Genomic DNA, 13,242 nt, shown 5'->3' on the forward strand with positions numbered 1-13,242 from the left:
CAGATCAGGCATATTTCAGATAGCCATCAAAATGATTTGGGTTCTAGAAGTATAAGTATTGTGCATAAGAGCACAAGCGTGCCTATCGTTCCTGTCCTATTGTTTCCTTTCATTATATCCAATTAATATAGTTATGACATACTTATGCTTATATATACATGCTTATAGTTATTTCATGCTTATGCTTATATATACTGTTGTGACAAAATAAAATAAAATTAAATAAATAAATAAATAAATAAATAAATAAAGTAAATTGGTCTAAAAGCGGTAGGAAAGGACAAATCCCGACCACACCCGCAAAGCCTGTGCCTATAAATCTCCTGCATTTTAATTGCTGCCCAGCTGCCAGGTACTCAGCCTCTCCCCCACATCCCTAGAAGCAGAGAGACATATCCTGCTCACATGAGACCCACCAGTGATTACAGGCACCTGGGGCAGCTCTATGGGTACATATGGGAGGGGGGGTGTTGTCACTTCCCCAGGTGTGCCCTCCTTGTAGAGAGTCAAGGCGGTCAGGTCCTGCTTTTGTAGGAAGTCCAAGCTACTGCATGTGGAAGTTCAGAAAAGGCAAAATCAGGATTAAATTCTGCAAGCAGGACCATAGCCTTGTATCCCTGTTTGATAAATATAAATTGTACCTCATTTAAATTGCATATTTCTTCCACCTTGAAGAAAGTGGCATCTGCTGCCAACTGTGAGACTACCAGTCCTGCCATGCTGCTCTGCTTACGGAACAAGACTGAAGGAGAACTAAATTCACTGATTTCCAGGTTGCTTCCGGTAAGAAATGGAAGGTGTACAATTCTCCGTTCTACTGACAGGATGTTCATCCACTAAAAGTCAGAATCTAACAAATAGAAAGCAGCCATCAAGATCATTGAGTGCAAATGTAAGGCCCTGCCTCAGCTATCTTCTCAGGAATGCAAGACTTTTGAAACAGATGGTATTTCAAAAGGAGCTTTTACTGAGAGAAGTTTGCAGATTGCAGAGAAGTCAGGCGAAGTCTGAAGATTCCCACACAAAGCATTAAGCTAATTTCTCCTGTTCAACCCCCATTCAGAGCCTCATGTCCACCAGTAGCAAATACGATGCCGCAAAGGTGTTATGAGAACTCCGAGGTGGGATAGTGATAACAGGTTGGCCTTGAGAAACAGGCTGGAACTGGCTGTTGCTGGAGAGCTGAAGAAAGAAGCACCCTTTCTTTTAAGACGAGTTTTGGGTCCTAGAAGATCAGCTTGTTCCACATGTCTGCCTCCCCCCCATCCCCTTAATGAAGTCAAGCAACCATCAGAGGGATGAAATCATGATCCCTTGAGAGAGCAGGAGAGATGCAGAGCTCATAAGCAACATGATACCTGGGATGGGTCTGTGTGCTCAGTTCACAACTCTAGCTTTTGGCCAGATAGTTTTAACCTGTACAGAGGCAGGCAGGCAGGCAGACGTTGGTTGATTGATTGATTGATTTTTCCTATTTCTTAACTGGCTATCTCCCTCAGAGATTGCAGAAGTTTAAATTTTCTTAATTTTTGTTGAGCCTCAAAGGGAACATTTCTGTACCTTTCTAGTTTTGCACTATTGTAACTTTTCCCCCCCAGGAACTTCACCTTATCCCTGCAGTCGTTGATGGAGAATTCATTCTAAAAGCACCAGAGGAATTATTGGTCTCCCAGGAGCTTCATGCCATCCCATATTTAATTGGGGTGAATAATAATGAATACGGATGGCTCCTCTATGGAGTAAGTTTTTTGGGATTTGCAAAATACTTTACTCCCCGATAAGTAACTCTAAGAGAGATCAGTTTGGGAATAGTTTGAAAATAGCCTAGCGACATTGTCCTTCCTACTTTTGCCACTTCCAGTTCTTCTTAAATACGTCTTGATTGAGCAGGAGAGAGCCGGTGTGTGTGTGTGTTTAATGCACCCCCTATGAAAAAAGGAGAATGTGATCTCCCTGATAGGAAAAGAATGAGGGTGAAGCTGGGGGGGTGGGGGGAGCCTGACTGTGGCCTTCATTTTGTGAGTTTTGCTGAGATATTCCTCTCTTCTGGGCAGCTGGCCAACTCTTTCCAATGCACCTTGGGAAAATTAAGTCACAATGGGTTTTGTTGGAGTGATGAAATGTCCATTTAACTCAGAAAAAGATGTCCATGATCACTCCTGTAAGCTGCTGATATCTGCAGCATATTTAACATAACATAACATAACATAACATAACATAACATAACATAACATAACATAACATAACATAACATAACATAACATAACATAACATAACATAACATAACATAACATAACATAACATAACATAACATAACATAACATAACAACAGAGTTGGAAGGGACCTTGGAGGCCTTCTAGTCCAACCCCCTGCCCAGGCAGGAAACCCTACACCATCTCAGTCAGATGGTTATCCAACATTTTCTTAAAAATTTCCAGTGTTGGAGCATTCACAACTTCTGAAGGCAAGTCGTTCCACTTATTAATTGTTCTAACTGTCAGGAAATTTCTCCTTAGTTCTAAGTTGCTTCTTTCTTTGATCAGTTTCCACCCATTGCTTCTTGTTCTACCCTCAGGTGCTTTGGAGAACAGCCCGACTCCCTCTTCTTTGTGGCAGCCCCTGAGATATTGGAACACAGCTATCATGTCTCCCCTAGTCCTTCTTTTTGTTAAACTAGACATACCCAGTTCCTGCAACCGTTCTTCATATGTTTTAGCCTCCAGTCCCCTAATCATCTTTGTTGCTCTTCTCTGCACTCTTTCTAGAGTCTCAACATCTTTTTTACATCGTGGCGACCAAAACTGGATGCAATATTCCAAGTGTGGCCTTACCAAGGCATTATAAAGTGGTACTAACACTTCACGTGATCTTGATTCTATCCCTCTGTTTATGCAGCCCAGAACTGTGTTGGCTTTTTTAACAGCTGCTGCACACTGCTGGCTCATATCTAAATGGTTACTGCTGCTGCACACTGCTGGCTCATATCTAAATATTTAATAAGCATTCATTTATTAGGTTTATAATGCCACTCAATTCCACACTTGTCTCAGAGCAGCATATAGATTAAAAACAAATACCTAGAAATAAGCCAACATAGATAAAACTTATAATGGGGAAAATATTGAAAACTAACAAGATGCTGGTGTAGCTGAATCAGGGTTGAAATCCAGCAGGTTCTGACAGGTTCTGGAGAACGGATAGTGGAAATTTTCAGTAGTAGTTCAGAGAAATGGCAAATATCACCTCTGGCTGACCCCAGAGTGGGGTGGGAGTGGGGGATTTTGCAGTATCCTTCCCCTGGAGTGGAGTGGGAATGGGGATTTTGCAGTATCCTTCCCCTGTCACGCCCATCAAGCCACACCACGCCCACCAAGCCACGCCCACAGAAACAGTAGTAAAAAAAATTGGATTTCACCACTGAGCTGAATATAATTTATTTCTGGAGCGGCTGCCCAGTTTGTATAAGAATTGGGCGGATGCTGTTCTTATTTTCTTTATAGAAAGGGAAAGATGGTTGACACTGGATGCTAAGCCTCATAGAAAGGATTTGGCCAGTGGTCCAAGAGGTGACAGTGAGCAACATCAAGGAAGGAGAAGGCAGTTCTTTTAAGTCCCGCACAGGGTGCCCAGACCAGAGATTGACTGATTGATTGGTTTGGATTTCAACAAAGTTCAGCAAAGATGACCTGATAGAAGTAGAGGCCAAATGAAAAAGAGCCAGCATGTCAGGTTCCAAAACCAAGAGAGATCACTGCGATTCTTCTAAGCTGTTTCCTTTATTGTTCCTCACCCATAGACAGAAATCTTGCCAAACTAAAGCAGACAATTTACATTCTGGGAACCCCCAAGCAGGAGCCATCGTCACCCTCTTTCTTGCACACAGACTACAAATGTCTTGTCTCTTGCTTCCTCCCTCCTGCGACTCTGTGCAATCTGCACAACCTTCCACCACACACCTTGCCTAAAAAGAAAACCAAAAGGAAGCCAAATAGTGAACATAGTTGGAGAGGAGGGCAGGGGATACACAATACATGGGTCCGGGGGCACATCCTGAAATGGTTTAGAAGCCAGCAGAATTGGGCAGACTGCATTGGGGGGGTGGCTCTTCCAGGGTCCGTGCTTAATGGAGGGGCCACAAAACCCACTTGCTCTTGGCTGCCGTGCAGCAGGCAGAGGGGGAGAGCAGCCTCCCCCTCTGTGGATGCATTACACTTTATGTCATGCCAAGATTCTTTATTAGCTTGTTTTACTTTAAAAAAAAACACATTCATTTTTGGAGAATCCTCCTCAAGCTTGTTTATAAACTGTTTTTATATGAATGGTTTTAAGTGCTTATTGCACTGTGACAAAATATGTTTTAATTCATTAATATCTACTTAAAGTTTTACCAAATATGGTAGTAGCTCAGTTTTTATAATTTGTATAATCTGTGCCTCCTTGAGTTCACTTCAGATTCTGAAATGTCTTTTTTGGATTTCAGTCTTCGTTGGTAAAGAATTCTTCAGATCTTGTAGAAGGCATGGATCGGGAAAGGATTGCAGCTGAGTTGCAGCCAAGCTGGGTATCAGACAAACCCCTTTCTCTCTCTTTCATAACGTTCACTTTGCGTGGAATGTTAGTTGGTGGGTTACAAATGGCTTGATTAGAAAGCTGGACCTGCTGACTGTTCAGGCAGCTGGGAGGGCTCAGCCAGCCCTTCTCCAACCATTGCTGACAGATTAATCCTGGTCACCATCCTTCTGCTTTCCTGTTGTTAGTTTTGTCATTTATTACTTCTTTTGTGTTAAACAGAGTAGCTGGCAAGCTGGGGAGCCATGAAAATCTAAGTCCATCCTGAGTGAGGAAGATTTTGTAGGACAAAGATAAAGGATCTGAAGCTGTGTTTCTGCTATGATGTGTCTATTTTATATATTTTTCTTGTTAAATTAGTTGATATTTTTGAATATTTTTATTCTAATTGGGTAATTAGTGTAGAGTCTGCATTATCAATAACAACAAAAGATTTTAGTAGCTCAGTACTTCAGCATCCTGTCAGCAATTTTTTAAAAATATTTTTTTTAAATCGCTGCCATCAGGACTTGCTCCCCAAATGGCCTTGATGGAATGGAGGGCTCCTGATGGACCCCCAGAAGGAAATCCAGGGAGAAAATGGCTGTAAAAGTCCAAGCCGAGCCTTGGGCAGCCTCTGGACAGCAGTGAGTCTGTCTTTGGGATTCTCACCCAGAGCAGAGTGGGATTCTCCATCTCCAGCAGCCCAGGGTGACTGAATGATTGATATTTTACACTTCCTTATAAGATTACAGAGCTGTTAGCACATTTTAGATTAGAAGCAGGCTACAATATATTAAAATAATTTGGTCTAACAAGGCAGACAATTGGGAGAGTGGCACAGGCTGCTCATAAGAAGCTACAGAAATTCAAAGAAACTTCAGCAATTTCCATTCCTTTTAACTGGAGCTTATGAAATGTTTAGCTTTAAGAATAAAAATCAGGTATCAAAATAAAATGACGCTGTGATATTGCCACATGGCCACAAAGGCTGTGATTAATCTCTAAGCTAAGTGAGAAATCATGTGATGGCAAAAGGCTTCTGAGCCACCTCGCCATTTGACTGCCGTGTGAGCAGCAGCGACCGTGATCTTCGCTTTCCTCATTAACTCTGCCTGTGGAAGCACCTGCCTGGTGACCAGGGGACCAAAGGATCCTGGCAATGGTTGTAGGGATGGCTTTTTACATCATTGTGACTTTGAACAGTTGCTAAACAAGGCAGTCAGTAAGCAAGGACTATATGTATGAATTATCATAAAGTTTTCAGTAATGAGAAATAAATATCAAAGAAAATGGTTTAAATTATAATAAAGGTTTGTAAATAAAGGAAACAAAACCCTGGATGGGGAGAAACAGACTCAAGCTCAATCCCTCCAAGACGGAGTGGCTGTGGATGCCGGCACCCCGATACAGTCAGCTTTATCCGCGGCTGACTGTTGGGGGCGAGTTAGTGGCCCCAAAGGAGGTGGTTCGCAACTTGGGCGTCCTCTTGGATGGACGGCTGTCTTTTGATGAACACCTGGCAGCCGTCTCCAGGAGGGCCTTTTACCAAGTTCACTTGGTCCGCCAGTTGCGTCCCTTCCTTGCCTTATGCACAGTCACTCACGCTCTGGTTACATCTAGGTTGGATTACTGCAATGCTCTCTACATGGGGCTGCCCTTGAGGTGCACCCGGAGGCTACAGTTAGTCCAGAATGCAGCTGCGCGAGTGGTAACGGGAGCCGCTCGTGGCTCCCACGTAACACCACTACTCCGTAGCCTGCACTGGCTTCCTGTGGTTTTCCGGGTGCGCTTCAAGATTTTGGTTACCACCTTTAAAGCGCTCCATGGCTTAGGACCCGGGTACTTACGAGACCGCCTGCTGTTACCTTATGCCTCCCACCGACCCATACGCTCTCACAGAGAGGGTCTCCTCAGGGTGCCGTCCGCCAAACAGTGTCGGCTGGCGGCCCCCAGGAACAGGGCCTTCTCTGTGGGGGCACCGACGCTCTGGAACGAACTTCCCCCTGGCTTACGTCAAGTGCCTGATCTTCGGACCTTCCGTCGTGAGCTCAAAACACACCTATTTATTCAAGCGGGACTGGCATAATAGTGTCAAATTTTAATTTGGGGCTTTATTAATATTTAAAAAAATTTTAAAACTAAATTTTAACCGCGTTTTATTATTTATATGTCTATTTTAAATATTTGGCCTATTTAATAAATTTTTTAGATTAATGTTTTACTTTGTATATTTATGTGTTTTTTATATGGCTGTACACCACCCTGAGTCCCTAGGGAGATAGGGCGGTATAAAAGTATGAATAAATAAATAAATAAATAAAATAAAAACAACACAACAGAAAAACAGAGTTGGAAGGGACCTTGGAGGTCGTCTAGTCCAACTCCCTGCTCAAGTAGGACACCCTAGACCAGGAGTGAAATCCAGCAGGTACTAATAGGTTCTGGAGAACCGGTAGTGGAAATTTTAAGTAGTTCGGAGAACCGGCAAATACCACCTCTGGCTGGTCCCAGTGTGAGGTAGGAATGGAGATTTTGCAATATCCTTTCCCTGCCACACCCACCAAGCCACGCCCACCAAACCAGTATGGAAAATTTTGAATTTCGCCCTAGACTATTCTATATAAATGGCTGCCCAGTTGTGGAGCAACCACAACTTCCAGAGGCAAACTGATTGTTGATTGTTCACACTGTCATGAAATTTCTCCTAGTTTGCTTCTCTCCTTGATTAGTTTCCATCCTTCGCTTCTTGCCCTGCCTTCAGAGGCTTTGGAGAATAGGTTGACCCCCTCTTCTTTGTGGCAGCCCCTCAAATATTGGAAGATTGGAGGACCCGTTGCCCTGGTCCTCCTTTTCACTAGACATACCCACTTCCTGCAACTGTTCTTCATACGTTTTAGCCTCCAGCCCCATAATCATATTTATTTATTTATTTATTTATTCGTACTTTTATACCGCCCTATCTCCCTAAGGACTCAGGGCAGTGTACAGCCATATAAAAACACACAAATATACAAAATAAAACATTCATCTAAAAAACTTATTATAAAGGCCAAATGTTTAAAATAACATATAAATAATAAAACCCAATTTAAAACCAAAGCTAAAATTTAGTCATTTAAAGAATTTAAAACCCTAGTCCAATCCTGCGCAAATGAATAGATGTGTCTTAAGCTTGCGGCGGAAGGTCCGAAGGTCAGGAAGTTGACGAAGTCCTGAGGGAAGCTCGTTCCAGAGGGTGGGAGCCCCCACAGAAAAGACCCTTCCCCTGGGCGTTGCCAGTCGGCACTGCCTGGCCGACGGCACCCTGAGGAGTCCCTCCCTGTGAGAGCGCACGGGTCGGTGGGAGGCATTCGGTGGCAGCAGACGGTCCCGTAAGTAACCCGGTCCTATGCCATGGAGCGCTTTGAAGATCATTACCAGAACCTTTGTTGCTCTTCTCTGCACAATATATTCTTCCTAACATAGTTAAATATATTTGACTTAAAGTTCTCTCCCAACATCTTCTACTTATTAGTTGGGAACTGAAAGGTAGTTTTCATTGGTAATTGCTGCTGTATTGCTTTCTGCAGCAGACCCTAAGCCCATGATCTTACATAGCAGGAGATTTTTAAAGACACACTTTCCTTAACCTTTATCGATTAGGTTAGGATGGCCAGGTTCACATAGGATGAAAGTGGGACAAACAAACTATAGTCGCATGATGAGTGAGATTTGTCGGTGAAGGTTAATTAGTGTGAATGAAGTGCCAAAAAGCAAAACAATGGTCAACATATGTATTTATTTCTTGGCAGAATTACCCTCCTGAGATTATGCAGATGATATTGGATAAGTATTTGGAAGCCACTGAAGACCCTATAGAGTTCCGCAGTCAGTTTCAAAAAATGATGGAAGATGCCATCTTTGTCATTCCTTCTCTTCAAACAGCAAGAAACCACAGAGGCGAGTTCATAGGTTTTTCCTAGAATAGAAATAGAGAAGAAATGGAGCAAAGGTGAATTTAATGTCAAAAAAGGATTTGGATAAAGCCCCATTGGGCCTGGTACTACATTTTTCCACCTGATATTGGAAAACCAAGCAATGGTCAGTTCTTGTTCTGCCAGTTATAAAATCAGCCCCTTCATCTGTGAAGATATTTTTGTGTTGTGGTCCACTGGTGGCCTGCAGAGCTGGCAGCCGAGGCAGACAGTGAGGAGGCAGGGGTGGAACATGGGCCAGTCCTGGAGTCTGGGGAAGGCTCGGACGAGGGCTCTGCATCTGAGGCAGAGATGGAGCCAGGGCCGTTTGGGAGTTATATGTGGACTCCGGAGCCTCCAGAGTCGGACCTCAGCGAGGCAAAGGAACAGGGGGAGCCTGTTCCCAGTGCGCGCATGCACAGAGCTGCCAGAAGGCAAGAACAGTTAAAACAAAAAGGGTTGACTCAGGAGTAGGGCTTGGGGGTGCCTTTGCAGGAAGCAACTGTTGTTCATGCTGGCTGGTTTCAAGACTGCAGCTCCATATTGAAACTGTGTTCCTTGTGGCCTTGCAAAGTTAATTGCCAATTAGGTCTCTGGCAGCCTCTCAAGGGAGATAAAGGTGGGTGCTTATCAGCCTTATCAGAACTGTGGAAGACTTTTGTCGGACTCTTTACAACTATTTGGGACTCATCTGTGAATGAACAGATTGAAAATGAACAGGCGCTGAATGAGCAGAATTCACAGCCGTGGAAATAAAAAGAGGGTTTTGGGGACTCATTGTGTGGTTTTACTGTATCAGGAAGCCTAGGTCAGAACATTTTGGTCCTCCAGTCAGTCCCAAAGTACTCAGTATAATTATCTGATTATATGCAACAAATTAATGGAATAATAGTTTCCCAAGCTGATCATGGAGCGTTTGACAAAGCCTAGTTTGTTGGAATTATCGAAGAGGAATCACAGCAAGGGCTGCATGAATTGGTGTCAACTAGTCAAGATATTTTGGAAGGGTGGAGGCCTCTCTTGCTATTTTATGGTTTTTACCTGTACTCCTAATTGGTTTTTTCCCCTGTGATTACAACTGGTAACCAGGAGACTTAATTCAGAATTTCTATCTGCTTTTTGTGGCAAAAATAACTTAAAAATACAATTCCCAACTAACTTGAGGGTTACAAAAAATAGATTATTCTTGTCATTTTTGTCATTTTAGCCATTTTATGAGAAGCATTTTGCCATTTCAGCTAGAACCAGTAGAACCAGAGATTAGAAGCAGATTGGACCATGATCCTTTTCAGGTGTCAACTTTTGGTAATATTTTTTCTGTTGCAATAAATCAGGAGGGGAAAAAAGACCATTCTGCACCTGAAGGGAGATGAGCTGAGCTAGGAAGGAAACTTTGGTGCTCAGCATTCTTCCTCAGAACAGAAGAAATTCCAAATCAAGGAGGTACAATGGGCACTTAGTCCTTGATAAATGAATCTGCTTTTGCAGATCTGGAAAAAATCAACTAGAAGTGTGGATGCACTTCCGGAAGTGAATGCCTCTCTCAGTTGCAGAAAAACACTTTGGCCATAAAATACCACTTTAAACAAATATTCTTGTTAATAAGATGAATCAATCCTGGTCATAGTTAACCACTACCACAACCACAAATAACCACCAACCCACCAAATAATATCTCCATACTCATCAAAGACGCCATTGAACATGAATAGAAACGTCCAAACACTATTTTATTTGGTCTAGATGACACCAACGAATCTGATGATATCACTAAGGTTGGCAACATTATCAGCACTCTTTATACTTTACCTAAATGTGATCATATGTGATCGTATTATAAGCAACTGTGTTCTCTTCACTGATAATGTAATATTCAACACCACCGATAATGCTGCTGCCCTACAAAAAGACCTTGACTATGTGTCAGAATGGTCAAACAATTGGCAACTCCCAATCTCAACCAACAAATGCTCTGTCTTGCACATTGGCAAAAAAAATCAGAACACAAAATACAAGCTGGGCATACATGACCTCATAGATGACCCTCACTCTGTCAAAGACCTTGGAGTACTCATCTCTAATGATCTAAGTGCCAGAGCCCACTGTAACAACATTGCCAAAAAGGCATTAAGAGTTGTTAACCTAACTTGCGTAGCTTCTTCTCTGGTAATATTGTACTGCTAACTACAGTATACAAAACATTTGCTAAACCAATTCTCAAATACAGCTCATCTGTCTGGAACCCACACTGCATATCAGACATTGATACAATTGAGCGTGTCCAGAAATATTTCACGAGAAGAGTCCTTCACTCCTCTGCTCACAACAGAATACCTTATGCCACCAGACTTGAAATTTTGGGCTTAGACAACTTAGAAGTATACCGCCTTTGTTCTGACCTAAACGTAGTACATAAAATTATCTGCTACAATGTCCTATTTGTCAGTGACTACTTCAGCTCAACTACAACAATACAGGAGCACACAATAGATACAAATAAGGTAAACCACTCCAAACTGGATTGCAGAAAATATGACTTCAGCAACAGAATGGTCAATGCCTGGAATGCACTACCTGACTCTGTGGTTTCATCCCCAAATCCCCACAACTTTAACCTTAAACTGTTTACTGTTGACCTCACTCCATTCCTAAGAGGTCTGTAAGGGGCGTACATAAAAGCACCTACGTGCCTACTGTCCCTGTCCAACTGTCCCCATTTATTCGTGTCCATTTCATGTATTCATAATCATGTTTATACTTATATCTGTTATCTTATGCATGCTTGACTAAATAAATAAATAAATAAAATAAATAAAGGGTCCTTGAGTGGCTCAGACTGATAAGACAGTCTGTTATTAACAGCAGCTGCTTGCAATTACTGCAGGTTCAAGTCCCACCAGGCCCAAGGTTGACTCAGCCTTCCATCCTTTATAAGGTAGGTAAAATGAGGACCCAGATTGTTGGGGGGGCAATAAGTTGACTTTGTATATAATATACAAATGGATGAAGACTATTGCCTAACATAGTGCAAGCCGCTTTGAGTCTTCGGAGAAGGGCGGGATACAAATTCAAAAAGAAAGAAAGAAAGAAAGAAAGAAAGAAAGAAAGAAAGAAAGAAAAAGAAAGAAAGAAAGAAAGAAAGAAAGAAAGAAAGAAAGAAAGTTGAATAAATCAAAGGAAAGCCAAAATTCTAAAGCACTTTTTGTGGAGACAATGTGGAAAACTGGGAAAGAGAATCGATTCCACCTTAGCCAGATCCAATTGCTTCTGACTAATTTGGAAGCCTAAATAGTCCAGAACAGATCAAAAGAGGATCTATTCTCTTGCTTAGTTTAGAGCAGGGGTGTCGAACTGGCGGCCCATGGGCCAGAGGCATCATATGCAAGTCAAGCCCACGCCAGCTCCATGAATGGGAAAAACGTCACGTGACGTGGTGAGTTTGACACCTGTGGACTGCAGACATGAAGATCTAGAAGAACTGCTCAAAATAGGGAAGAAGGCCTTTCACTGAGCATCATCACAAAGTAGAAAGCCATGATGATCATACAGACCAGTGCAGTGTCACCTTCTACCCTGCCCAGTGAAGCTGGCATAGCATGTTCCGACATGGGCGTTCTAAAATTATCCTTTCTGGTCAGGCATCTGTCTTTTTGACTGTTGGAAAATTCTTCCAAGGCAACACTAATTGCTTATGTTTATATATAATGTTTTAATTTAATTTATATAACCTGATATAAAGCTACCATCATGCCTGTTAATGCAGGATCACAGCTGTCATGTTCTCCCACGGAACACGTGTGCCACGGTTCCTGTCTCTACAAGGCCATAATGCTTTCTCTGTTTCTCCTATTTTTGATAGATTCTGCTGCTCCGGTCTACTTTTATGAGTTCCAGCATCGTCCCACAGCATTCAAAGATACAAAACCAGATTTTGTAAAGGCAGACCATGGCGATGAACTCGGCTTTGTATTTGGAGGACCATTCTTGAGAAGCAACTCAATCAAACTTAGTAAGCCCTAAAACGGCTGAATGGAAAACTTATCCAGGCCGTCTACGAGGGGTTTGCAGATTAGCTTTAGTCTGATTCCATTCAGATCAGTGATTCACAGTTTAACTGCAGCTTGTTAATAAGCCATTTAGCCCCAGATGTTTGTTGCTGGCCTGCTTGAAAAAGAACTAGGAGAGCCTTGCATTGATTTAGTAAGGTTTTGTCTTGACTGTTCAGGTGGCTCAAATCCACGATCTTATTTCATTCACAAGCTGAGGACATATTGGTGGACCTTGAAGATTCTCCTTTTGCATGACAAGGCTGTCAGCCCAAAACTAATATTCCATCGGGTGATCAGGCCAAGAGCTGTACCCCATCCTGCCGAGCAGTTCCTAACTCGGATGACTTGTCAGTATCCCCAGAATCTGACATCTAAAATCTCAGGTTCACTTTATGGGAAATCAGTTTAGCTATAATTGCAGATAGATGGAAATCGCTGGTAAACTTTCTCCATGTGTAAGTGGAAATCATTTTAAAGCCTTTAAAGTCTAATTAGATTATGCGTACTAAGTATTTTCTCTTGTGTGCTGTGCACAGGTGAAGCTACAGAGGATGAGAAACAGCTTAGCAGAACAATCATGAAATACTGGAGCAACTTTGCCCGTAACGGGTGAGAGTTTGGCTATTTTGAAACACTGAATTTTGATGGCTGAGTTAAGTGATGGCAGTATGCTAAAGGCAAACTGAAT

At 42.4% G+C, this 13,242-nt stretch overlaps 1 protein-coding gene across 3 annotated transcripts in view; it reads left to right on the forward strand.

The window, feature by feature from the left end:
• Window positions 1-13,242, forward strand: part of LOC131183986 (fatty acyl-CoA hydrolase precursor, medium chain-like) — a 30,149-nt gene that overhangs the window by 16,593 nt on the left and 314 nt on the right. For all 3 annotated transcript variants that reach the window (XM_058154825.1, XM_058154826.1, XM_058154827.1), the window contains exons 7-12: window positions 676-783; window positions 1,599-1,739; window positions 4,482-4,562; window positions 8,344-8,491; window positions 12,365-12,514; window positions 13,091-13,163. In XM_058154825.1, coding sequence (XP_058010808.1) covers window positions 676-783; window positions 1,599-1,739; window positions 4,482-4,562; window positions 8,344-8,491; window positions 12,365-12,514; window positions 13,091-13,163 — 701 coding nt within the window. The remainder of the gene's footprint in view (window positions 1-675; window positions 784-1,598; window positions 1,740-4,481; window positions 4,563-8,343; window positions 8,492-12,364; window positions 12,515-13,090; window positions 13,164-13,242) is intronic.

This window comes from Ahaetulla prasina, chromosome 12 (genome assembly GCF_028640845.1).
Source record: "Ahaetulla prasina isolate Xishuangbanna chromosome 12, ASM2864084v1, whole genome shotgun sequence".
Taxonomy (NCBI): domain Eukaryota; kingdom Metazoa; phylum Chordata; class Lepidosauria; order Squamata; family Colubridae; genus Ahaetulla; species Ahaetulla prasina.